Source organism: Hermetia illucens, chromosome 3 (genome assembly GCF_905115235.1).
Source record: "Hermetia illucens chromosome 3, iHerIll2.2.curated.20191125, whole genome shotgun sequence".
NCBI classification, from domain to species: Eukaryota; Metazoa; Arthropoda; class Insecta; order Diptera; family Stratiomyidae; genus Hermetia; species Hermetia illucens.
Window position 1 is genome coordinate 17,589,920 of NC_051851.1, and position 25,503 is coordinate 17,615,422.

The window sequence follows — 25,503 nt, forward strand, 5'->3', positions numbered from 1 at the left end:
ACTTTGCGCTTCAACTGTTTGTCGAGTCTAAACTTCTGCTGTCCTACCTACGTGTCTAGTCATCCATCCGTCTATTTTCTTGTCTGCAAGTGATAATCCCAAAGTTGAGGCACAAAGTGATGTAGTAGCGGCAACTGCCGTGTAGCGTCCTAGACGGGATTTTAATTAAAAGAAATGAAACGTAACTCAGTAAATTACCTTCCAGATGCTAATCGGTCTTTCGGGCATACTTACCGGCTACAATGGAACGTATCCGTTTGAGAAACCTGGCGATAAGTATAATGGGACACGGTATGAAGGAATGAGAGTGGTAAGTGAAGAATAATGAGAGGGTGCAGTATGTGCAGGGAAATGTTGGAGGGCGGATGTGTTTCAGAAGTTCAAAGTAAGGTCGACTGTGAGGGAATTCCTTAGAATTTTTGCAGCGGAGATAGAAAACGGTCATAATAGTGTTAAGGACGAAAAGCAGACACTATTTCATAGAAGAGTGTGGGTTACGTGCTGTCTGGCTTCGATGGTTAGGTAATCCAGGATTTACGCACATCAATTTGATACTGAGAGCACGACTCCTTTACTCTTCAAAGTAGCTTCCTTTTCGTAGCTCCATAGCTCCTTCAACATTTCCGTACAGTCTGTAGGTTATTTGCTTAAGAATAAAGATGGTATTACTCACTGTGCAGTGCAGCCAGGCGCCGTTGCGACATTAATTTTCTTCCAGAAAGGATAAAGACCGTACTCGGTAGCAGGAGCGCGCAGTGATAGTAATACCAACTCCGGTGGAAGAAGTAAATTTTAATTGAATTTAATTTTCATGTTGCAGTTTTGTACAACGCTGGGTGCGCTCATTGTCCCGATGGCGTTTGATACAGTGTGGGAACTCACTGAATCCCAACAGGCAGCATTAGTTGCAGCTGCTTATATAATTTTTGGTAAGTAAAAGACTCCTTTCCGTAGATATTTCGTATGTGCATATATTCTCCACGTTCATGGTTTCATTCCAATTTCAAAATTTGAATTCAACTTAGAGTTTTGGGTTGTTACCGGCGCCAGGACATTGTTGGACATTTGTTGCACTTGTTCCTGAATAAGCCAAAACGTTGCTAGTTCAACAGATAAATTAATAGTCGGCGGTGGCGGTTTTGAGTTAAGTAACTAAGGATAAGGATATAATCAGGAAAAGTGGCGGTTGAGGAAGGATAAGACGGAGGAAGGATGGAAAAGTGTACAATTCGTTGCAGAAATGGGATGTTGCCTTTCGTCTTCCGTTACTTCTGCGGATGCTATTCTTAGAAAATGGAGGTAGCAATTATATAAAGGTTAAGCCACGGAGATGGAGGTCATTTGAAGAAAGCTTATAGTTAATGTGATAGCAAAATATGGTTGTTTAAGCACATATCCTTTATCTTGTCTTTTTTTTAGAATCCTTGAACTATACTTTGTAAGAACTTTTCTGGATTACGGTGGTCAAACAATCATCCTGAGTGGCCGAAAACGACCTAAAGGGAAGGAGGCATCCCAAAACCTAAAAGAAATTGGCTAAGTGACCGTGAAGGTCTGCCCGCAAATACTGAAGCTCCATCAAAGCGCTCGGTTGACACATTCTAGCATGGCTATGTGGTAGACATGTTCGGGAATGTGGGGGTTCTTTGAGCGTTTCAATCCCTCACGTATCATTTTGATAAAATCAACTTGTCTATACCAATGCGTAGGTCCGCATCGGATCTAAAAATAACCAAACGAACAAGAGAATTCGCGACGGTCTAACGAGATAAACCAGAATGCGAGCTAAACCGGGAAATTAAAAAAACAAGTGGGGAAACCGGAAGCTTGACGTTTCAGGTATAAAAGCTTTTGTGTTTCTCTATGTCAGAATCATAACGCAGTTCTCCATTGGCTGACAGCATTGACTCGAGATATTTAAATTGCTCAGTGCTGTCAGATTCAATAACCTGCCCAGAACTGAGCGAATTAAATATTTCCGGTCAATGTTATCAGCCAATGGAGAACTGCGTTTTGAAATTGCTTCATACATTAATGTGACCTGGATGAAGTGGCATTCCACAACTGGTGTTCTTTGTGATAGAAGTATCAGTGAACGTCTCAAACCTAAAATTTACCGCAAGATCGTCCATCTGCCGCTCTCTATAGTTCTGAGTGTTGGGCCACTATAAAAGACAATGAACGGCGTCTTGCGGTAATGGAGACGAAGATGTTGCATTGCACTGGTGGCGTGACACGTTTTGATCACATCCAAAGTGAGGATATTGGCGATCGATATGGGGTTGCACCGATCGTGGAAAACTGCGTGTGAGGCGTTTTCGATGGTATGATCACGTAATTCGCGCTAACGCAAATTCACTTGCCAATATTGGGCTGAACATTGAAGTCAACGGTAAGCGATCAAAAGGCAGACAGAAACAACGGTGGCTTGATACGCTGGATGGGGATTTAAAGGCCTCACGAATACATCCAGATCAGGCGTTTGATAAAATAAAATGGCGAAACCGATTACGATGAGCCCACCTCGCCTGTGAATGGCCTGACAAAGCCTGAAGAAAAAGAAGAAAAAGAGGGAAGCAGGATGTTTCGTTTCGTCAGAGTTTCCGATGCATCTTTTCCTATCTAGGGATAAAGGCTGAAGAAAAAGAAGAAGATGTGAAGAGTGACAAGTGCATGATAGCTCCGTATCACATAGTTAAAAATTTCACTGCCCTCTATTTTTTAGAAGGCGATTTGAATAAATCATTTGATAGAAAGCCCTGTATTGATAATAGTCAACTTCATACGCTTCAAACACTGAGTTTAATATTATTAGCAAATGCGAATAATTTAACCAATAAAAGATATAAACAAGTCGGAATACCGGAAGCTCGCGCTTCGGGTATAAAGGTTTTGTGTTCATCTTATGTGAGAAACTTCAACGCACATTTTGCTGTCCGTATATAGCTACAAATCCAACATAATACTTCATATTTTTCCAAACTACGAGACATACGTACATATTACAGCCATAGATATCACGCTCACCCTAAACAAACAAACTGCCTATTACCGAATACTGTACACATATATGCACGTATATAAATTGATCGTACCCATATTTCCGATTTACATCTTATATCTATTTGAATTAGGCACTACCCGTAAAGTTCATTAGCACGCATCTATTATATACCTACATACACACATGTCTGGCCGACAAATAACTAAAAAACTAAAACAAAATAATTCTCTGCGACCCAATTCATAAGAACTCATTTCGTTGTGGTATTGACGAATTGATATGTGATGATGACGTCATGCAGGTTGTAGAGTGCACGAAATTCACAACAAATTGTAAAGTTTCACCCCCTATAACTTTGTTAATAATAGTTGGATTTTCTTCAAACTTGACCGAGTTGTGCACCATGTTCTTTATTATACGCATGCCAAATTTTGTACTTTGGGGATGAACATAAGGGGGGGTGCCGGGTAAATTTCTAAAATGTGGAAATATACTATTATTAACTTTATTTGTGTAGATATCGGAACCGGATATATTTTGAGGCCTAGATTTCGTAGAGATGCATCACTGTGATTTTTTCCAGATTTTTCGGTTGGATAGGTTCTGAGAACGAGACCTGTTACACTTTTTGTGGGTCATATTTTGAACTATCACTCCCCTATGTTTCATCTAATATCAAATATTGAACCAGATTCGAAAAGTACTAATTGAGACCTTTCATTTGATACCCTACATGGCTACATTCTGTGAAAAAAAAATTTGCACCCTCCATTCACATGTATGGGGAACCCCCCCTTAAATTTAACACAAGATGGCGCCACTTACTGCATGTAAAGGGATCACCAGATTACATACTCTCACTAATTTTCGTGACAATCGGTCCAGTCGTTTCCGAATAAATCGGGTGTGACAGATAGACAGACAGACAGACAGACAGACAGACAGACATCGAAAGTTAAAGGCAAACGCTCCCCACCGATCTCTTCCCCTACTCTGCTTGATGAGATAGTAACGGATCTTTTCCCGCAGAATGTGAGTACCGCTGACCTTCCCACTGTCGAGATAGACACCGCCGAAGTTCCAATGGTAAGCGAAAAGGAGGTCCTCGAAGCTGCGGATAAAATTGTTGGAAACAAAGCACCTGGCTTGGATAGCGTCCCCAATAAAGCTCTGAAGGCAGCAGTAAAAATAGCTCCAAATATGTTTGCTGAGGCGTTCACCACATGCCTTAAAGAAGGAGTATTTCCTACACAATGGAAGAAGCAGAAATTAATTCTAGTCCCCAAGCCAAACAAACCTTTGGGTGAAGCTTCGTCCTACAGGCCGATATGCCTTCTTAATAATGCTGGTAAACTATTCGAACGAGTAATCTATAACAGATTAATTCGAATTGCCGAAAAGGATGGCGGTCTCTCCGAAAATCAGTTCGGTTTTCGAAAGGGGAGGTCTACAACCGATGCACTTGTCCTAGTAGCTAACACAGCTAAGACCGCACTTGACGAGGGCAAATGTTGTGCAGTGATTACACTTGATGTGAAGAATGCCTTCAATTCCGCTAGATGGAGCAAGATACTTGAGTCCCTAATGAACTTAGGCGTGGCGAAGTACCTGGTGCGTATTGTTGCCGACTTCCTAATCGATAGGACTCTGTGCTGCGAGTCAGATGAAGGAATGAAATCCTACCAAACGACATGCGGAGTTCCACAAGGGTCTGTCCTAGGGCCACTCTTGTGGATTATTATGTATAACGGGGTACTGACCCTAGACCTTCCTACTGGTGTGGCTTCCATTGGTTTCGCGGACGATATTGGTGTGACGGTTGTTGCACGCCTTCTCGAGGAAGCCGAGCTCTATGCAAATGAAGCAGTCTATGAGATTAAATCCTGGTTAAAGAATGCTGGTCTACAGCTCGCAGAGCATAAGACGGAAGTAGTACTTATTACCAAGCGGAGAAAGTGCACTTCCATGAAGATCAAAGTTGGAACGCAGACAATTTATTCCAAGCCTGCACTTAAGTACTTAGGTGTAATGATTGACCAGAGGTTGAATTTCAGATTGCATGTGGAGGGTGCAGCAACCAAGGCATATAACATCGGAGCGCTGGTTGCGAGAATGCTACCAAATATAGGTGGCCCAAGGCCGAGCCGTCGACTCCTTATTTCAAGGGTGGTCAGTTCGATCCTACTGTATGCAGCCCCAGTATGGGCAGATGCACTGGAAAATACAATAAATAAGAAAAAGATTGGAGCTGCGTATCGCATAAGTGTACTCCGAACATGTTGCGCTTACAGAACAATTTCTAATGAAGCAGCTTGCGTGATAGCAGGAATGATCCCGATTGAGATTCTGGCGAAAGAAACACAACGACTTTACGATCGAACGTACCTCACCGGAGAATCTCCTGCCCGTCGGCGACAGTTCGCACGAGGTGAAACTGTCGCGGAATGGCAAGAGAAGTGGGACGAGTCAGAAAAAGGCCGTTGGACTCACAAAATCATATGGGATATCCGGAAATGGATCGAACGACCTCACGGCGAAGTAGGTTTCGACCTAACTCAATTCTTGAGCGGACACGGAGGCTATCGAGCATATCTGTATCGATTTGGGCGTGATGATTCGCCATATTGCCCACAGTGTGCAAACATTCCAGAGGACGCAGAACACGTCTTTTTTCACTGCCCCAGATTCGAAACCCAAAGGGCTACATTAGAAGCTACAACCGGGGAGCACTTTACACCCGAAAATATCATGGAGCTTATGGTGAAAGCCAAGGGGATATGGACCGAAGTTGAAAAAGTTACTACAGCCATCGGAAAGAAGCTTAGGCAGGAGGAAGTCATCCGAAAGAATGAACGCGAGAGGAACACGAATGTTGACATGAGCGCAGAATAAATTCTGATCCAGCCCCGCGACGTAATACCAAATGGGAGTCCCGCGGGGAGAGTGGAAGGAGAAGGAGGTGGTTTTAGTGGGTAAGAGTCCCACATAACCGTGTGGCAGGAGCCTGCGGTAGCTTTTGAAGCTTTCCACCTTCCATCGGGGGAAAAAAAAAGACAGACAGACAGACAGACAGACAGACAGACGGACAGACGGACAGACAGACACCGTCTCGATTCTAATAAGGTTTTGTTTCACACAAAACCTTAAAAAGGGCTGGGGAGAAGTAGATTCTTCATAAATGCGACTTCAAGATTTCATGCGAATGTCAATTATTCTCGTTAATTTTGACGTCAGAATCTCATTTGCATGGCTTTGGAAGCAGTTAATTCGTGCGAAATTGTTAAGTTTGAACTGCTACAATTTTGGCGTTAATGGCCAGATTTCCATGAAATTTGGCACGTGAATAGCAAATACTATCCTCTTTGCTGATACAACACAATTTGGAAGTCTTAAGATGGATTTTAGGGGGATTTTTCAGCAAAATTCTTGAAGTTGGTAATATACTATAAGTAAGTTTATTAGAGCAGATATCGGGGTAGTTTCCGAAAGTGAGTCCTGTTTCGCTTTAAGTGCGTACATTTTCACTCCTCACCCGCGCACTTTGCAATTCACGACAAAACTAATCATTTGCGGAAAGCGCTAATCGAAACCTTTCATCTGATACCCTACACGACTATATCCGGTGAAATAAATTTTTGAATACCGCCTTTGCATGTATGGGAAACCCCTTTAAACTACACCTAAATTTATCCCACTCGCTGTATGCATGGGATTTCATAGTTCCTATCTGTCCATCAAATTTCGTTCGGATCGGTTTAGCTGTTTTGGAGAAAAGTGCGTTTGACAGACAGACAGACTGACAGACAGACGGTGAATCAATTTTAATAAGGTTTGGTTTTACACAAAACCTTAAAAACGGCTCGACAGCATGTGCGTAGTCGGGAGTCTCGGTACCCTAGTGCCGCTATCGAGGGGGGGGCGAGGGTTGAAATCCACGATAGAATACACCCTCAATCTTTGTTTCCTTTGCCTCAGATTTTCAATGACGTGCGGCCTCTGAGGTTCCCTCCCTTCCTTGACATCCTCCGGGCATTATAGGATGTCTCTAGTGGGTACGTGTTTGCGGGGTGAAGGAGAAAAGAAGGAAGTCCTCAAATTAAAGAAATTACTTAAAGAGATAAAACGGAAAAACCCGCTAATTCTTAGCAAGTCAGGAAACCGGAAGCTGGACGCTTCAGGTACGAAAGGTTTTGTGTATGTCTTATATAAAGACATTGGAGAGTGCATTTGTCCCATTAGTGCATAGCACGTAATAAATGCATATATTATTTGAGAGTATCTACTTTGGGGTGATATTGACATTCATAGTCTTGAATTTGCAAAGAAGCGACAATTTGGAACTATTATAACTTTGTTTTGGTTTGATCATGCTCTATGTTGTAGCCTACATCACTGCAAAATTTCGTGTCGCTAAGATGAACTTAAGGGAGGTTTTGCAGCCAATTACTAAAAATTATAGTAATATACTATTATTGACTTTGTTTGAACAGATATCGGTATGGAAGGTATTTCGGAGTCTAGGCAGCGTAGCCTTCGGATTTTTTTCAAATTTTTCGGTTGGGTAGTTTCTGAGAATGGGTCCGTAAAATAAATTGTAGTGAACTTCAGGGAATAGGAGGATCAGACGACCATCCTAAGTGGCCGAAAACGGCTTGGAGGGAGGAGCTATCCCAGAAACCTAAAAAGTTGGCGAAATTGACCGTGAAGGTCCGCCCGCAAAAATTGAAGCTGTGCTAGCCAAGCTCGTGTCATTAATACAAAATCAAAGTGTCTATACCGATCCGTGGTCCGCAGTGGGTTTCAAAATAGACAATAAACGAAGGAATTCGCGACGGCCTAACGAATAAAAACGAGAAGGTGAGCTAAAACTGAAAAATTAAAAAAAACGGCTCAACCAAGCGTGGAGAAGAAAAAAATTAACTTTTTCTCTCCAGATGCTCCCGCGCGAAAATTTTTCCAATCCCACTCCCTGGCTTCCAGTTGTCTCCTCTGCCCAAATCCAAAAAACTCTTCTTGTCACCCGCCAGTCCAGCTGTTCTCCCCGAGGACCGCTCCCCATGCCGCTACGTTCGCCTTGAATGTACTCAATAATATGCAATCTGCGGCGAACATTAGGGTGATTGCAGATTATGAAATACACTATTTGAGCAAAGAGACGAATGAGATTCCGCTCTCGTCGCGAAGCCGCGGTCACTACAAAATGATCACATTCAACCCCCCGCACTCCCCACCTTTCCAACAAATGTCAAAACTAAGACCGGCTTCAGAAAGTACTAATTGAGACCTTTGATTTGATGCTCCATATGACTATATTTGGTGAAAAAAAAATGTATACCCCCCTTTTGAATGTATAGGGACCTGCCCTTAAATTTGACATAAAAGGATGTAACTCACTGTAAGCGTGGGCGTTCACAGTTCCCACCTTTCCACCAAATTTGGTGTCAATCGCTGCAACAGTCTCCGATAAATTTCAACAGATAGGAATAGAAATTCCAAAATTTGTAATATCCAAATGGGTTATGAAAAGAGGAGGGATGGATAGCTTCAGTCTGAATGGCTGTTCGCCACCGCAGCACCTCAAAGGGTAGGTGAAGAAAGTGCAGAAATTTTGCAGTCTTACAGATTATTCACTGAGGCCTGGCAGTTAGGTATAAAATGCAAATCCATCTAATGAGAAAAAGCAGAAACTTCAGGTTCGGTAGGGTAACCGGTGGGAGTCGTCGACTGGGCCGGGCTCCCGTAATGGAGAGCACGGCGCCGAAACCGCTAATCGTGGGGAGGTTCGATGTCTAGGCGCCATGACAACCAGGAGCCATTTATTATGCAGCGAGTCGCAGACCAGTACCGCTTTATTACTCGCAGCGACACAATCCCGGCCACCATCAGGGAACGTGTTTGACTTGAGGTCATCGCGAAAATTGGTGACCAAGTGTCGACAGAGGCAGAAGTAGCTGCACCAACACCGCCACGCCGCACTGCAGGCAGCAGTTTCAGCAGTCGCGGAAACACTCTTCTCCACCGTCCAGCTGAGGTCTCCGCTGAGGTTTGGGACGAATTGTAAAGAGCGTGTATAGAATTCTCGGCAATGGATCCTTTGCATAGACCAGGTATTCCCAGGTTCTATGCATCTTTAGCAATTCCGGGAATTCTATCTCAAATCAATGATGAGATTGCATCTCGATTGTGTGCTGATATGTCATTTCTGCAACTACAATCACTTGTGTATTTGGTGCAGTTACGGCTGTCAGATTGTACGGTCAGAAGATTAGCTTTCGCGTTATTGGTTTGAGTGACTGAAGAGATCCACCATGGAAAATTCGTGTGGAATTTCGGCGAGACTCACTAAGGCAGGACATTTCTAGGCTGATTCAAATTGGCACTGGCAATTCCAGCAGACGGGTCAAAAATAGAGTGCAGAGGATCCCCAATGAGACACCCGTAGTTGAACCAGCGGAATTTTTTCAGATCACTGAACGAATTCCAACAGAGCGTCCAGAGTAAAGTTTTCGGTGACGGAAACGAGAGAATATTGGGGTGGACTTTGGGGGTTAGGCACCCGCCATGCCACAACGTCTGGCATGAATTTTGCGGATCTTATCGAAGAGGAAGTTTGACGAGCCATAGACAGCTCGAAGAACTGAAGGGGCCCAGGTCTGGATCGGGTGCAGAATTTTTGATATAAGAAATTTACCAGCGTACACAGTCGGTTGGCACACAGTATAAGTCACGTCATGACTCACAGGAGGATTTTCCACTCTTCCACTTTGCAGGGATTACCAACCTTATCCCTAAGAAGGACACGGGGTAGGACCCTGCAGACACAAGACGGACCACTTGCTTACCAACCCTCAACAAATTCATAACGTCCATTATTAGTGGAAGGGTCAATGCGTACCTGGAGACGAACAACATTCTGTCCGAGGAGCAGAAGGGCTGCCGAGTTGGGTCAAGGGGTTGCAAAGAGCAACTCATTATCGACTCGGTGGTAGTAGGACAAGCAACTAGAGGCCAAAGAAACCTCTTTAGTTGCTATGTTGATTATTCCAAGGCTTTCGATAGCGTCCCGCATACCTGGCTAATCGATGTCCTAAATCTGTATCGCATTGATCCGAAACTAATAAAGTTTTTGGCGACAGTCATGGAAGTGTAGCGCACCATCTTATCAGTGTTTTCATCTGAGGGTGTTAATACCTCGGAGCCCATCCGGAAGAGGAAAGAGTCACAAACTGCCGAAACTAATCAAATGGTTTCGAATATAAGCCGAGTGGGAGGGCTGTCGGCTACTCTGGCGCAAGCTGAAGACGAATGGCTTATTAAGAAATGCGCGGGAGCTGTGAAGCACATGCAATCTGCGATGTTCCTTCAGAAAAACGTCAATAAAGGGCTGAAAAACGGGCTAATGGAACTGGAGGAGCTCCTGGACAGGATTTCATATTAAAGGCGGACATGGAGAATAACAGAAAATCCGGAGGAAACAGAAACAACCGCGCCCCCCGATGAGAACACTACGAGTGCCAAGCGGATCGCAGACAGCCCATTGCAGAGCGAACTCCCGGGGCCAGAAATTCGCTGTGGTGGATGTTGCCGAGCAATACAGAATCCGGGCCACCCCAACCAAATGTTACAGATCTTTTAATTATGGGCACACATCTGTAACCCGTCGGGGACCTGGCAGAAGGGCAACATGCCGTAAATGCGATCAGGCAGGCCATTAAGCGAATACCTGCCATGAAAAGGAAAGTGGTGTCCTATGCAGGGACCGTGGCGCGACTGATGGGAAAGTTGCACACACTGCGGGCTAGGGGGGGTGTCCAGTCTTCAGAGGATTAGCTTCCTAAAAATCAATATGTACCGGAGTGCAACCGCTCACGGGTTGCTAGCGCAGTTCGCTGCGGAGACCAAAGCTGATTTAGTACCCATCAGTGAACAGTATTAAAATAAGGTTCCAGTTTCATGGCACCCTGACCTATAAGGTAACGCTGCTATCTGGGTTCGGGACGGCACCCTCTTTACGGTTCTTGCCCAACGATGAGGGGACGGCTTTGTCTGGATTCGGTGTTCAGGGATAAAGTCTTCTTGTGTCTATCTTATGGCGAATGAGACGATGCCGGACTTTCAAAGCAGGCTTGATGCTTTGGAGGACGCTGTCTTAGGCACCGATGGGCGGATCTTGGTCGGAGGTGACTTCAATGCTAGGGCACTTGAATGGGACATGCCTCACACAGACTCCAGAGGGAAATGAATTTTGGAAATGACAGCGAAAACAGGACTGGTAATTCTAAACACCGGATCCACCCCAACGTTCCGACACCTAGGCTGCGAGGGAAGCATTGCAGACGTAACCTCCGGGTTGGAATCACTGGTGTTTGGCTGATGGACGGGTGGCGAGTTCTGGAAGATTTCTCGGCCAGCGACCATCAATACATTGCCTTCGAAACACACAAACTCTCGGTGTGCGCCGCCCCGGCTCCTTTCTGTGCATGGAATGTTGCGAAAGTGAACATCGGGAGGTTTGTCGAAACTCTAAGAACAGGTGGGGCCACGCCGGAGGGTACTCCTGGGGGCGGTGGTATTGCAGCCGATACTGTCGTAAATTCAGTTATGAATCTGATAACGACGACCTGCAGAGCGTCCACGCCCAGAAGGGCATCGAGACGTGGCAAACCTTTTATATATTGGTGGACAGTGGAAATCGCAGAGCTCCGGAAGGAGTCTCACAGGCTCCGCCGCTTAACACAACGTCTAAGCGACCGGGAGGAGGCATGTACCATAATGACGGAGTACAAATCAGTCAAAAGGAGACTCCGCAGCACAATAAACAAGAGTAAAGCTGAAACGTCTCACCATAGGGTCAAAGCTCTTACTGTACAAGACTATGATCTTGCCAGTCCTCATGTATTCCTCGGAAACTTGGGTTCTTAGCAAGAAAAATTGCGAACTCTTGGCCGCGTTCGAGAGAAGAATCCTCCGAAGAATTTTTGGCCCCCTACATGAGGATGGACGATTCCGTAGCCTACATAATGACGAAATCTATGAGCGATACCATGACCGTCCGGTCGTGGATAAAATCCGGCTCAATAGGTTACGGTGGGCGGGTCACTTAATCCGTATGAATGAAGATGATCCCACCCGGAAAGTCTATAAGGGCAATATCTATGGTAGGAAAAGAAGACGAGGCAGACCCTGCCTAAGATGGAACGATGGCGTGGGCCAGGACGCCAGACAACTTTTAGGGATATCGAATTGGTGGACCTCGGCGCAAAACCGGGATGTCTGGAGTTCCTTATTAAGACAGGCCTAGACCGGATACCGGTTGTTGCGCCGTTGATGATGATGATGAAAGCTGATAGGATCTGGTCGACGAGGTGAATGGGGACCCGTGGGGAAAAATTCGGGCTGTGTGGAAACCCTGTTAAATTAAGGCCGAGCAGATTGACCGCATTGTAAGGGTACTATTCCCTGCGCATCCCGTATGGGATGATAACGTCGGCGCGGAGAGCGCAGAGGACTGTCCACTTTTCTTTATAAAAGAGTTGGAGCAGGCAGTCCTCTCTATGAAAAGCAAGAAGACGCCAGGAGCCGATGGTATTCCAGCAGAGGTACACAAATTGGTATTCCAACACCGGCCAGACCTACTGCTCGGCGCATTCAACGCTTGCCTGTAAGAGGGCACTTTCCCTGCTCGTTGGAAGGTGGCGAGGGTTGCGCTGATCCACAAAGGGAAAGGCGACCTCGAGTTGAAGTCTTCATACCGCCCACTATGTATGCTTGACACTGCTGGAAAAGTGCTCGAAAAGCTCATTAAAAGTAGACTCGCAGAAGCGATACGCGCTGCAGGAGATTTACCTCCCCGGCGGTTTGGTTTTAAAGTATAGAGATGCACAGTTGATGCTGTCATGCAAGTCGTGGATATCGGTTGACGAGCGGAGGCACATAGCCGCCGAATTCGACGGGTGGTGCTCCTCGTAATGCTTGACATCAGAAACGCCTTTAATTCCGTAGGATGGGAACACATTTTAGGCACACTAGACAATATTTTCCATGTGCCGAACTATATTTTACGGATATTGAGGGACTATCTGAGGAACCGTTCCATGCTGTATGAAACACTAGAGGGTCAGAGGAGGATGGAGGTCACGTCGGGGATAGCACAGGTATTCATCCTACGGCTGGATCTCTGGAACGCTACTTAAACTCGACATGCCAGAGGAGTTGCGCCGGGCCGCGGCGCTTGTTGCTGGACGCACTGTCGAACAGACGCAAAGCAGACTCAGCATATTGATGCGAATTCCGTTCCTGCGTCCCATATCGTTCAGCGAGGTAATAATCGAGTCAAAACCAACGGTAAAATACCTCGGGCTCACTCTTGACTCAAAGATGAGCTTTTTTGAGCAGATCTAAGCAGCAGCGAACAAGGCTGCAACTGGAGTTTCGGCGTTAAGTAGGCTGAGGGTAAACATTGGGGGTCTACATCTAGCAGGCGACCTCTCCTGATGAGTTCAACGCAGTTTGTCATGCTCTACCGCGCAGAGGTGTGGACTGACGCCCTTGGTAAGGAGGTATATCGTAAACGTCTCGCGCAGGTACAAAGACGGGGAGTCTTGCGGGTGGCGTCTTTGTACCGCACTGTCTCTGAACTGGCCGTGATGGTGATCGTGGGAGTGATCCCCGTTGCCCTTCTTGCTGAGGAGCGTCAAGCCATATACAAGCGCAAGGAAGATGAGCCAAGGGAGAGTGTTCCTCGTGAAGAACGGCAACGCACCCTAGACGAGTGGCAGCTCCCTTGGCAAAATGAAACTAGAGACAGATGGACTGCGCGGCTCATCGGTAACTTAGGTGCGTGGCTGAATAGGAAGCATAGTGAGACTGATTATTTCCTTACCCAATTTTTATGTGGGCATGGAGGTTTTTAGTCTTAACTGCACAAGATTGGAAAGGCGCGATCTCCGGATTGTGTGTTTTCAATGGAGTTATCGACGACGTCCACCACACTTTTTTTTCTTGTGGAAGATGGGATGGGGTTCGCCAGCAGCTCTATTCAAGCACAAGGGATCTCTCTCCAGACAACATTGTTGAACGGATGCTGAGGAGTGCTGACAGGTGGACCCGTGTTGCTCATTACGGTCGGGTCCTTTCCGTTGCCAAGAAGATAGAGCTCGACCGAACAGGACAGTTCCCTTCCTCCTGTCCCCTCCCGTTGGTGAAAGGAATTCCCTGATTTGAAGGCTCCGCAAGGCGGGATAGTCCAAGGACTAGCCCAAAGTAATGTGACAAACGGTTCCAGGCTAGCTCTCTGACGATGGGGAGGTGTTTAGTTGGTAGTCCGACGACGTATTGAACCGGGCGTCCAACACTGTGTGCGTAAATGCATTCACCTACCCTACTCCATAGGCATAGGAGTTGACATAATACCGTTATACTTGTGGCGTAATCCTGTTATGAACTCTCCTTAAAGTGGGCCATTTTACATGACTGCGCCTTTAAGGTATTGAAGGTTACAGAGGTCTTATACATCTTTCGCTCTAGTGCTGCTGTTAACATCCTAAGCTTGAACAATGGTACTTTCTGGAAAAACATTAACCTAACAAGGGTAAACATTTTAAACCTTAAAAGTATTTTAGATATTTCGAACTCATGTTTGTGCATAATTGAACATCAAGTCCTAAGCTTGCTATCGACATGATAACATCCAAGAAAAACCAATTGTTTGAACTTCCACTGGATCAATAAGGATAATAACCCGGTAAACATCTTATCCGACCATCAGGGAAACTTCCCTCTCTTGTGTTGACCAACATTCAAACACGCTAACAATTACTTAAAAGCAAAATTGCATTGTCCTGAATTGTTCTTGTTCTCGTTTACTTTCAGATGTTGGCATGTTGACTTTGAATCAATATATTCTGCTCGATCCCATCTTGTTGTTTTTCATGACTGCGTCCGTTTGGGGGATGGTCAAGGTATCCAAGTGCACCGGCCTGGGACGTTCATACACTGCTGGATGGTGGTTTTGGCTCTTCTTTACTGGGACCATGCTAGCTTGCACTATCAGTGTAAAGTTTGTTGGCTTATTTGTGGTCATACTTGTTGGCTTGCACACAATAAATGAACTGTGGAACGTGTTGGGCGATCTGAGTAAGCCGGCCGTAAGTATGTTTGCCCCGATTGCATCTTGGATGAACGCAATTCAATGTTGCAATGGGGGTTGTTTTCTATATAATATTGTTTGACTAATTGCGAGCTAGTATTTGTGGGTAATTGAATCGAATGTTTGCCTATCCTGTTGTACCCCGGTCCGCCTGTGGTGATCCTTTGCTCCGTTCAATTTCGGTTTGTTTCCTCAACTACCAAGCACACATACTCAGCACAAGGCTGAAGTGATGAGGTTAATTAAATTCCAATTCGATATTACATTACAGATGGAATGCTGTAAGCAACTGATATGTCGAGCGATTTCATTAATCCTTTGGCCGGCCTGTTTGTATTTGTTCTTCTTCTACGTTCACTTGACAGTGCTGAATCGAAGTGGGAACGGCGATGGCTTCTACAGTTCAGGATTTCAATCAAGACTTATTGGAAATTCCCTGTACAATGCCAGCATGCCAAGGACGGTGGCATACGGGGCCATTGTAACGTTCAAGAATCATAAAACGGGCGGAGGATATTTACACTCGCATTATCATCTCTACCCGAAAGGCGTTGGAGCCAAGCAACAGCAGGTGAGTATGTCAATGAGGAGACGTTGTCAAGGTTATTGGCGTTATCTGATGGATTGCATTTAATTCAAACTAATGAAATTATAAGGAGAGGTTCAAGTGAATCTGGAGGGCAATCCGTAATTCGGTTGCACTCGAGTTTGAAGAGGGAGCGAGATTATCGAGACGATAATCGAGTTACGATGGATTAGGGTAGATGCGGTTTGTGGTGCACGAAATATGGAATCACTCAATTTGTGAATCTCAAGTTAAATTGCATAACATTAGTAATTTGGAATTGGAGAGGTTCTCCTGTGATTCTGTTTGGATAATTCAATTTTCGACAGTAGAGTGTCACTCAGGTAGTTAGAGAAATGCGAAGCTTCATTAGAGTCGGGGAAGAGCCTGTTCATCCTCTTATTTAGTCACCACAATCGAACTATCTTGAAGTGGCTGAGCTGGTGGCTATGCACTGTGGTAGGATGACACTTGAATATAGCTTTTCATATTGGGTAAGGGAAAAAGAAATGTCGTATTTGTGATCGAAATTTGACGCTTTATTTAACATCATCATCATCAACGGCGCAACAACCGGTATCCGGTCTAGGCCTGCCTTAATAAGGGACTCCAGACATCCTGGTTTTGCACCGATGTCCAACAATTCGATATCCCTAAAAGCTGTCTGGCGTCCTGACCTAGGCCATCGCTCCATCTCAGGCAGGGGCTGCCTCGTCTTCTTTTCCTACCATAGATATTGCCCTTATAGACTTTCCGGGCTAAGTGACCCGGATTAAGTGACCCGCCCACCGTAACCTTTTGAGCCGGATTTTATCCAACTTGACGGTCATGGTATCGCTCATAGATTTCGTCGTTATGCAGGCTACGGAATCGTCCATCCTCATGTAGGGGGCCAAAACTTCTTCGGAGGATTTTTCTCTCCAACGCGGCCAAGAGTTCACAATTTTTCTTGCTAACAACCCAAGTCTCCGAGGAATATATGAGGACTGGCAAGAAAATTGTCTTGTACAGTAAGAGCTTTGACCCTATGGTGAGACGTTTCGAGAGGAACAGTTTTTGTAAGCTGAAATAGGCTTTGTTGGCTGACAACAACCGTGCGCGGATTTCATCATCGTAGCTGTTATCGGTTATGATTTTCGACCCTAGATAGCAGAAATTATCAACGGTCTTAAAGTTGTATTCTCCTATCTTTATTCTTCCCGTTTGACCAGTACGGTTTGATGTTGTTGGTTGGTTGGTTTTTGGTGCTGACGTTGCCACCATATATTTTATCTTGCCTTCATTGATGTGCAGCCCAAGATCTCGCCTCAATCGCCGCCTGCTCGATCTGGATGAAGGCACTTTGTACGTTTCGATTCGTTCTTCCCATGATGTCAATATCTTCAGCATAGGCCAGTAGTTGGGTGGACTTAAAGAGGATCGTACCTATTGCATTTACCTCAGCAGCACGGATCACTTTCTCCAGGGCCAGGTTAAAGAGGACGCATGATAGCGCATCCCCTTGTCGTAGACCGTTGTTGATGTCGAATGGTCTTGAGAGTGATCCTGCTGCTTTTATCTGGCCTCCCACATTGGTCAGGGTCATCCTAGCCATTCTTACCAATTTCGTCGGGATACCGAATTCTCTCATGGCCGTGCACAGTTTTACCCTGGCTATGCTATCATAGGCGGCTTTAAAGTCGATGAATAGATGGTGCAACTGATATCCATATTCCAACAGTTTTTCCATCGTTTGTCGCAGAGAGAAAATCCGATCAGTTGTTGATTTGCCTGGAGTGAAGCCTCTTTGGTATGGACTAATGATGTTCTGGGCGTATGGGGCTATCCGGCCTAGCAAGATAGCGGAGAATATCTTGTAGATGGTACTCAGCAACGTGATACCTCTATAATTGCTGCACTGTGTGATATCAACCTTTTTTTTTTTGTGCGTACACGGAGGTGGAAAATCTTAGAAAGACACGTCCGCCGCAGCTCCACCGCCCGAACGGCGGAACTACAGCGGGCGCGTGTGGGATTCACACCCACTAAAAACCACCCCCGGTCTCTCCAGCCCCAGCCCCGCGGGACCACCATTGAGGTATTACTTCGCGGGGTAGGTTTGCTCTTAGGCACTCATCCTTCTCCTATTTGCAGCTTTCCTCCTTCTTTGTTCCTTCAGCAACTCCTCCTGCATTTGGATGATTGCGGAGCCAACCGCAAGCCACTTCTCCTCGGACTCCAGCATCTCAGTAACCAAGCTCTCCGGGGTCCCGCTCCTGCCCAGCACCTGGTTTAAGCTTCTTCTCTCCATCGCAAATCGTGGGCAGTAAAACATCACATGCTCCGGATCTTCCGGTATGCCATCGCATCTGGGACCGTTCGGAAAATCATCCAACCCAAAGCGGTGCAGAGACTGCCTGTAGCAACCACCATGTCCCGTGAGGAACTGGGTAATGTGGTAGTTGGTCTACCCATGTATTCGCTTAAGCCACACCCTAATGTTGGGAATGAGCCTGTGCGTCCATCGACCTTTCGCAGACTCGTCCCATCTGCGTTGCCAGAGATCAAGCGACTCTGACCTTGCCGCACTTCTACGCTGTGCATGCCCCTCCATATGTCTCGCATTGTACAGGACACTCATTTCTTTGACCAGAATGTCAACCGGGATCATGCCTGCCACCACCAATACTGCCTCATCTGATGTGGTTCTAAAAGCACTGCAAACCCTCAAAGCCATCCGCCGGTAAACCGAGTTCACCTGCTCCCGTCTCTGAGAGTTTGCAAGCGCCTCTGCCCACACAGGCGACGTGTAGAGCAGGATGGAGCGCACCACTCCGGCTAGCACCAACCTCCGGCAATGTTTCGACCCACCAATATTTGGCAACATTTTTGCAAGTGCCGTGGTGGCACTGGCTGCCTTTTGGCATGCATACTCTAGGTGTTCCCTAAAACTCAATTTGGTGTCAATTATTACCCCCAGGTATTTGATAGCCGGCTTTGATACGACCGTATGTCCACCGACCTCCACTTTTACAGTATTATTTTTCCTGCGTTTCGTTATTAAGACCGCTTCCGTTTTCGCGTCCGCCAAGGTCAGCCCGGCCTTTTCTAGCCAGGACTTTACCGCTCTCACTGTTTCTGTTGCGTAAACCTCCACATCTTCTGGGTGTTTTGCTGCAACAACCACAGCTAGGTCATCAGCAAAGCCGACAATCGTAGTCCCCTCTGAGACGGGAAGAGCAAGCACCCCATTATACATGATATTCCACAACAGGGGACCAAGTACCGATCCCTGTGGTACCCCGGCTGTGACAATGTACTCTTTGGGGCCCTCATCCGTCCCGTATCAGAGAGTCCTCTCTGAGAGGTAGTTTTCCACCAAATTCGCTAAGTATCCGGGGACACCTATGTCATCCAACGCCCCTTTAATTCTATTCCAGTTGGCCGAGTTGAATGCGTTTTTCACATCCAACGCCACCACGGCACAGCAGCCGCCAGAAATCAGTGCACCTTTTGCCAGGTTTACCACCATGTCAATTGCGTCCACCGTAGAGTGGGCGCGTCGGAAACCAAACTGGCGTTCCGACAAACCATTGCTGGCTTCCACGATGGGCAGGAGTCTGTTGTAGATGACTCTCTCCATCATCTTCCCCATTGTATCCAACAGGCAGATAGGACGATACGACGCTGGGTTTCCAGGTGGCTTGCCAGGCTTCAGAAGCAACACCAACTTTTGCTTTTTCCACTGGGCAGGAAATATTCTTTCTTTTAGGCACGCCTCGAAGGTGTTGGCGAAAAGGTCGGGCCTAGTCTTCACTGCCAGTTTCAAAGCTCGGTTGGGGATGCCATCCCAACCTGGGGCCTTGTTGTCACCGAACCTACCACATATTTCCCGCAGTTCCTCCACAGTTACAGGCGGTATTATGCCGTCATTTAGCTGGACAAAAATTTGCCTTCCCCTATTTTCGTGGTGAGGGAACAGAGTGGTAACAATCTGTTTCAGGAGGCGCGGACAGGTCACCTGGGGTGATTTCCGCAGCCTTTTCATCACCACTCTGTAAGCCTCGCCCCAAGGGTTTATGTCGGCATGGTCGCACAGCTGTTTGAAGCAGTTCTTTTTGCTCCTCCGAATGGCTTCTTTTAGGCGGCCACGCAATTGCTTGTGTGCTTCCTCTCGACCGTCGCCACCGGGTTTTCCCCTGAGCCTCTGGAAAAGCCTCCTTGCCCGAAAACATGCGGCTCGCAAACTTGCGATTTCGTTGTTCCTCCAGTAGTTGGGTTGCCTACTGGGGAGCAATCGCCTTCTGGGCATAGTAGCATCGCATGCTTCCGTCACCCATCGAGTGATCTGGGTGGCTTTCTCTCCAGCTGGTGGTCGCTGTGAGTATAGTCCTCACTGACATGCCAAGCGATTCTACTGGCTAAAGTGGCACTCACGTATGTCAGGTCCACTATAGACCCCAGGCCTCTTCCCCGGAAAGTGTACGAAGACCCAACATTCGCCAGTACCACGTCCAGCTCCGCGAATGCTTCGAGGAGAATACGTCCCCTGACATTAGTTATCCGGCTGCCCCATTCAAGAGCCCACGCATTGAAATCGCCTCCTATTATGATCGGCCAACGTCCTCTTGCATCCAAAACAAGAGCAGCAAGCATCCGCTCATACTCGACGAGTGTAGCGCTGGGTGAAGCATAGCAGCTGTAGATGTGGATGCCCTTCACCTTCGCTCTGATGAAGCCCTCCTTCGGGTGCTCCATTATTTCCTCGAAGGCTTGTTCTCCACAAGTTCACAGCGCTGCTTGGCCCGTTTGGTTTTTGACCCAAACGCTACCACCGCGGTTTCGGTATGGTTCACTCAGTATGGCCACATCGATGTTTTTCTCGCGGATGGTTTGCGCGAGTAGATCCTGCGCCGCCTCGCAGTGGTTGAGGTTGATTTGTATCAACCTCATCTGCGATTTGTGCTAAGGGCCCTCCTGTATTCCGGGCACCTGCTGTTGCCCGCAATGTGCCGATGGTCCACACCCTCCTTTCCTTTGCACAGTAGACAATTTGGGTCAGCTCCGCAGTCCTTGCTGATGTGGCCTTCCACTACGCATCTCCTGCATTGCTTTGACCTGTCATTTGGGTTAGTGCATGACTTCGCAATGTGACCAAAGCCAAGGCATCTAAAGCACCGTTTTAACGCCACCTGTTCCCTAAGGCGACGCATAACCCAGCCTATTCTCACTTTCCCTGCTGCTAACAGTTTGAGTGCGTTCTCCACTGGCAGGCTGATGATGGCGGTTTGTGTTCCCCCATAGGCTTTCCTTAGCGTTTTCACCACTGACTCTTGTAGTCCGCCAAGATCAAACTGTTTCTCCAACGCTTCGCGAACCTCCTCCTTCGTCGTGATTTTATCTATATCTCTGCAGATTATAGTGATCTCCGGCCTGCTAGCTCTTATGTCGGCTTCCTGCCATAAAGTCTTCCCGATTTGGCTTAAGAATTTGTACGCGGTTACATCCTTGGATTTCTTAAGTTCCAACATAAGATCTCCCTTCTGCGACCGTCTAATACGGTTGACGTTGTCTCCCAAATTGGTGAGCTCGGGGTCTGCCTTCACTTTCCTGAGAATGTCGGCGTATGACCCTTCGCCTCGTTTGGAAATGAAAATCACCTCCAGTCTAATTTTCCTCCGATAATTTCTTTTCCGCGGTTCTGCCTTCCTCCAAGCTTCCGCATCCGCCTTTGAAGGTTCGATCCCTTTTCTCGAGGTAGCCACTGCAGTATTTTCACTGGTAGCTTCAGACGTACTTTTCATGAACTCCGCCTTTTTGGGAGTTGAGTCCTTTTTTCTTTTCGGGGTTTGCTGGCCTGTTGAGTCATTCAGCTTCTCGCGCCCCCTCTTTCCCGGTTTCTCCCCTTTTGTGTTTTGAACCGGCGTTACTTCCCTACTCGTTCATCCTGGGCCTTGCCGTACGTCAAACGGATGCCTCTTATCATGGTCCTTATATTTTAGTGAATGTTCCTGCGCTCCTTTATAAACTCACACAGCTCCATGATCTTTTTACCGAGGGCAGTAAAGGCAGCTCCAGACAGATCATTGCCCAAAACATCGCTCGGGTGAATTGGCGTCAGTGATTCTTCCTCATCGAAGACTCCCGCTATACGCTTCCCACTGGGGGTAGCGATCGTGGGGGCTTGTGCCCGTGTGGGAGGGGATCTGCGAAAAATCGAGCTTCTTCTGAACGAATCCATCACTGGAGCCAGTTCAAGTTCCTCCCGTACGGTTGTAACATTAGATGCCACAGTAGCCAAGGTTCCCACTACTGAGGCACTGCGATCGTTGGATATCGACGGCCGGGAGCCCGCTTGCTCACTCCCAAAAACCGCCGGCACTGGGTTTCCGAAGCCCTGCACCGTAACTTCATTCTTCTCTGCTCCTCCATCTTTGGTTTTATTTCTGGGTATCCTTCCCATAGCCAATTTTTATCCACGGGTGGGCGTTTACTTCCCACCTACCCAGCCTGCGCATAAACATGCCCATACACGCACATCTCCGGATGCGTGCATGTGCATGGCCATGACACATTCGCCGAGTATTCCCTTATCCGCACGAAGGGACGCGCCTGATGGGAGATTTGGCAACTCCACACAGGCCTCCCTTTTTATGTATGAGATAAATAATGCCTCTTTGCCTGTCGTTAGGCATTGATTCGCTGTCCCATACCTTGAGCACAAGTTGACGAACCACTTGGCGCAACTGGCCGCCTCCATATTTAACCAATTCGGCTGTAATTCCATCGGCTCCTAGCGACTTATGATTTTTTAGCCGATGAATTGCACGGACTGTTTCTCCTATACTTGGTGGTGGCAGTATTTGTCCGTCGTCTTCAGTTGGCGAGACCTCCAACTCGCCGATGTTTTAGTTGTTCAGTAACTCATTAAAGTACTCAACCTATCGCTCCAATATGCCCATTCTGTCGGAAATCAGATTTCCCTCTTTGTCTCGGCAGGATGAGTATCGAGGTGTATAAGGCTTCATCTTGCTGACTTGTTGGTAAAACTACCACGCCTGGTGCGGTTGCTCCCTGTACTTTTCTAGTTCACAGACTTGTTGGTTCTCCCAGGCTTCGTTTTTCCGTCTGTGAAGTCGCTTCTTCGCTCGACGGAGGTCGTGATAAGTCTCTGCGCGTACCCGCGTTCTTTGAGAATGCAACATTACTCGGTATGCGACATTCTTCCGTTCCGTTGCTAGCTTACCTTTATCGTAAAACTAGCCGTTCCGACTCCTTTTGCGGCTGGGGCCAAGTATGTTTGTGGCCGCATCAATGATAACTTTCTTCAGGTGGTTGTGAAGATCATTTGTTGATGCTTCATCTCCAGGTCCTCTGTTGACTGCGGTTATTGCGGCATCCATTTCCTTCTTATAGATGTCGCGGAGGGATGTGTTGTGGATGGCTTCAGTGTTAATTCTCACCTGATTGTCAGAGGGAATTCTGGGTGGTGTTGTTATTCGAGCTCGGAGCACCATGCCAACGAGATAGTGATCCGAGTCTATATTGGCCCCTATCTATATTGTTCTGACATTTATCAACGCTGAGAGGTGGCGGCGTTCGATCAACACGTGGTCAATTTGGTTGAAAGTGGTCCCGTCTGGAGAGGCCCACGTATGTTTGTGGACCGCTTTCTGCGCAAACCAGCTACTTCCAATAACCATTTCGTGTGACACTGCTAATTGAATAATCCGGAGTCCGTTATCATTTGTATTTTGGTGTCAGCTATGGGAGCCAACATATCGCCTGAATACGGGCTCCTCCTCTACTTGGCTGTTAAAATCCCCTGACTGATTTTGATATCATATCTAGGACAGGTTTCGAGGGTTCGTTCTACTGCTTCGTAGAAAGTATCCTTCTCTGACTCTGCAGTCTCCTCTGTAAGGAGGTGAACGTTAATGAGGCTTATATTTCTAAACTTGCCTCGCAACCGCAGAGTGCATAGCAGTTCGCTTATGTTTTCAAAGCCGATAACAGCGGGTTTAATTTTTTGGCTGACTAAGAAACCGACTCCAAGCACATGGTTTACTGGATGGCCACTATAATATATGGTGTAGCGACTCTTCTCCAGGAAACCGGTCCCTGCCCAACGCATCTCTTGTAACGCTGTTACATCAGCCTTATATTGGGACATAGCCTTATATCGGCTAGCTGCTCATCAGCTTCATCTCTGTACAGGGAGCGCACGTTCCATGAGAAAATGCGCAAATCGTTAGTCCGTTGTCGTTGCCGGGTCCGTCGTTTTAAAATCCGTCCTGTCCGAGGCTCCTGGTGTGGCTCCGTAACAAGTTGTTTTCCGTGTAGGGTTGTCAGCCCTACCCAACCCCCAACCTGGAGGACCAGTTGGTACAATTTGTCTCGTTTTTAGGCGCGGGAGATTCGCCTTGATCCTTCTCCGTCTGCAGTTTTTCGTTATGAAAGAGCTCCCAGCGGTCACCACGTGGAGGTGGAGATAGGGTTTGGTAGTAGAGCTGTTGGTGTTGGTTCAGCAAGTATTTCCTAGATTTTATGCTCCATCGTGGGTACCAATCCATGTTTCGCCCTGGGACCTATACTACCCTTTGACCGTCTTTATTTAACATACTTAGAATTATCCGATTTAAGTCAAATATGCGCCGTTTTGTTCGCCATTTAGAGGGTAACTTCATTATCCCCCTTCCTTATTTGCAAAAAACTCAGCCAGCCAGTTTTCGGAAGCCTCTTTTGAGGCCAACTTAATGGTAGCAAGAGCGTTTTGCATGGACTAGAAGAGATGGTAATCACTTGGTACCAGGTTCGGACTATACGGCGGGTGCATAGGACATGCCATCCGAGTTCCCGAGGCTTCTGGCGGGTCATCAAAGATGTGTGAGGCCGAGCGTCGTCCTGGTGGAACCCAACACCATTCCTATTTACCAATTCTGGCCGCTTCTGGTCAATCGCCTGCTTCAAACGGTCGAGTTGCTCACAGTAGGGGATCGAATTGAGGGTCTGGTCATAGTTGAGCAGCTCATAGTGGATGACTCCCTTCTAATCCCACGAAACACACAGGAAAACCTTCCTTGCCGTCAATCCGGGCTTGGCGATGGTTTGGGCCGGCTCGCCGCGCTTCGACTACGATCTTTTTCGCTTGAGGTTGTCGTACTTTTTCATCACTTCATCATTCACTTTTCATCACCAGTCACCATCCGCTTCAAAAATGGGTCGAATTCGTTCCGTTTCAGCAGTGTATCGCAGGCGTTAATTCGATCCAAGAGATTTTTTTGCATAAACTCGTGTGGCACCCAAACATCCAGCTTTTTTTGGAATCCAATCTTCTGCAAATGGTTCCAAACGGTTTTATAGTCTATACCCAGTTCCTGGCCAATTGAGCGAATGCTCACATGCTGGTCTACTTATATGATTTTGAAGATTTTATTGGTTTTTACGACGATTAGCCTACCAGTACGGGGTGTATCTTCGACATCCACTACACCAGAACAAAATGGATCGAACCTACGCTGTGCTGTGTGAATCGTTACAGTATCGGGCCCATAAACTTCACAATTTTTTTCGGCCGCCTTCGTTACATTTTTACCTGAGAGGTAGTAAAAACATAAAATATGACGAATTTCTTGCTTGGTGGACTCCATCTTTGACGCGCTATAACTTGAGACTGAAACGTACGATCACAACACTGCCAAAGAGAGACTTGTAGCACAGATTGTCATCTTCAAATCGCCGTATGAGATAAGTACAACACAAGATATGTTTAAGTGGCGCCATCTATTGACAAAATACGACATTTAT

At 46.8% G+C, this 25,503-nt stretch overlaps 1 protein-coding gene across 1 annotated transcript in view; it reads left to right on the forward strand.

The window, feature by feature from the left end:
• Positions 1-25,503, forward strand: part of LOC119653064 (protein O-mannosyl-transferase 2) — a 108,573-nt gene that overhangs the window by 17,397 nt on the left and 65,673 nt on the right. The window contains exons 4-7 of the mRNA XM_038057542.1: positions 206-310; positions 821-929; positions 14,876-15,150; positions 15,424-15,723. Coding sequence (XP_037913470.1) covers positions 206-310; positions 821-929; positions 14,876-15,150; positions 15,424-15,723 — 789 coding nt within the window. The remainder of the gene's footprint in view (positions 1-205; positions 311-820; positions 930-14,875; positions 15,151-15,423; positions 15,724-25,503) is intronic.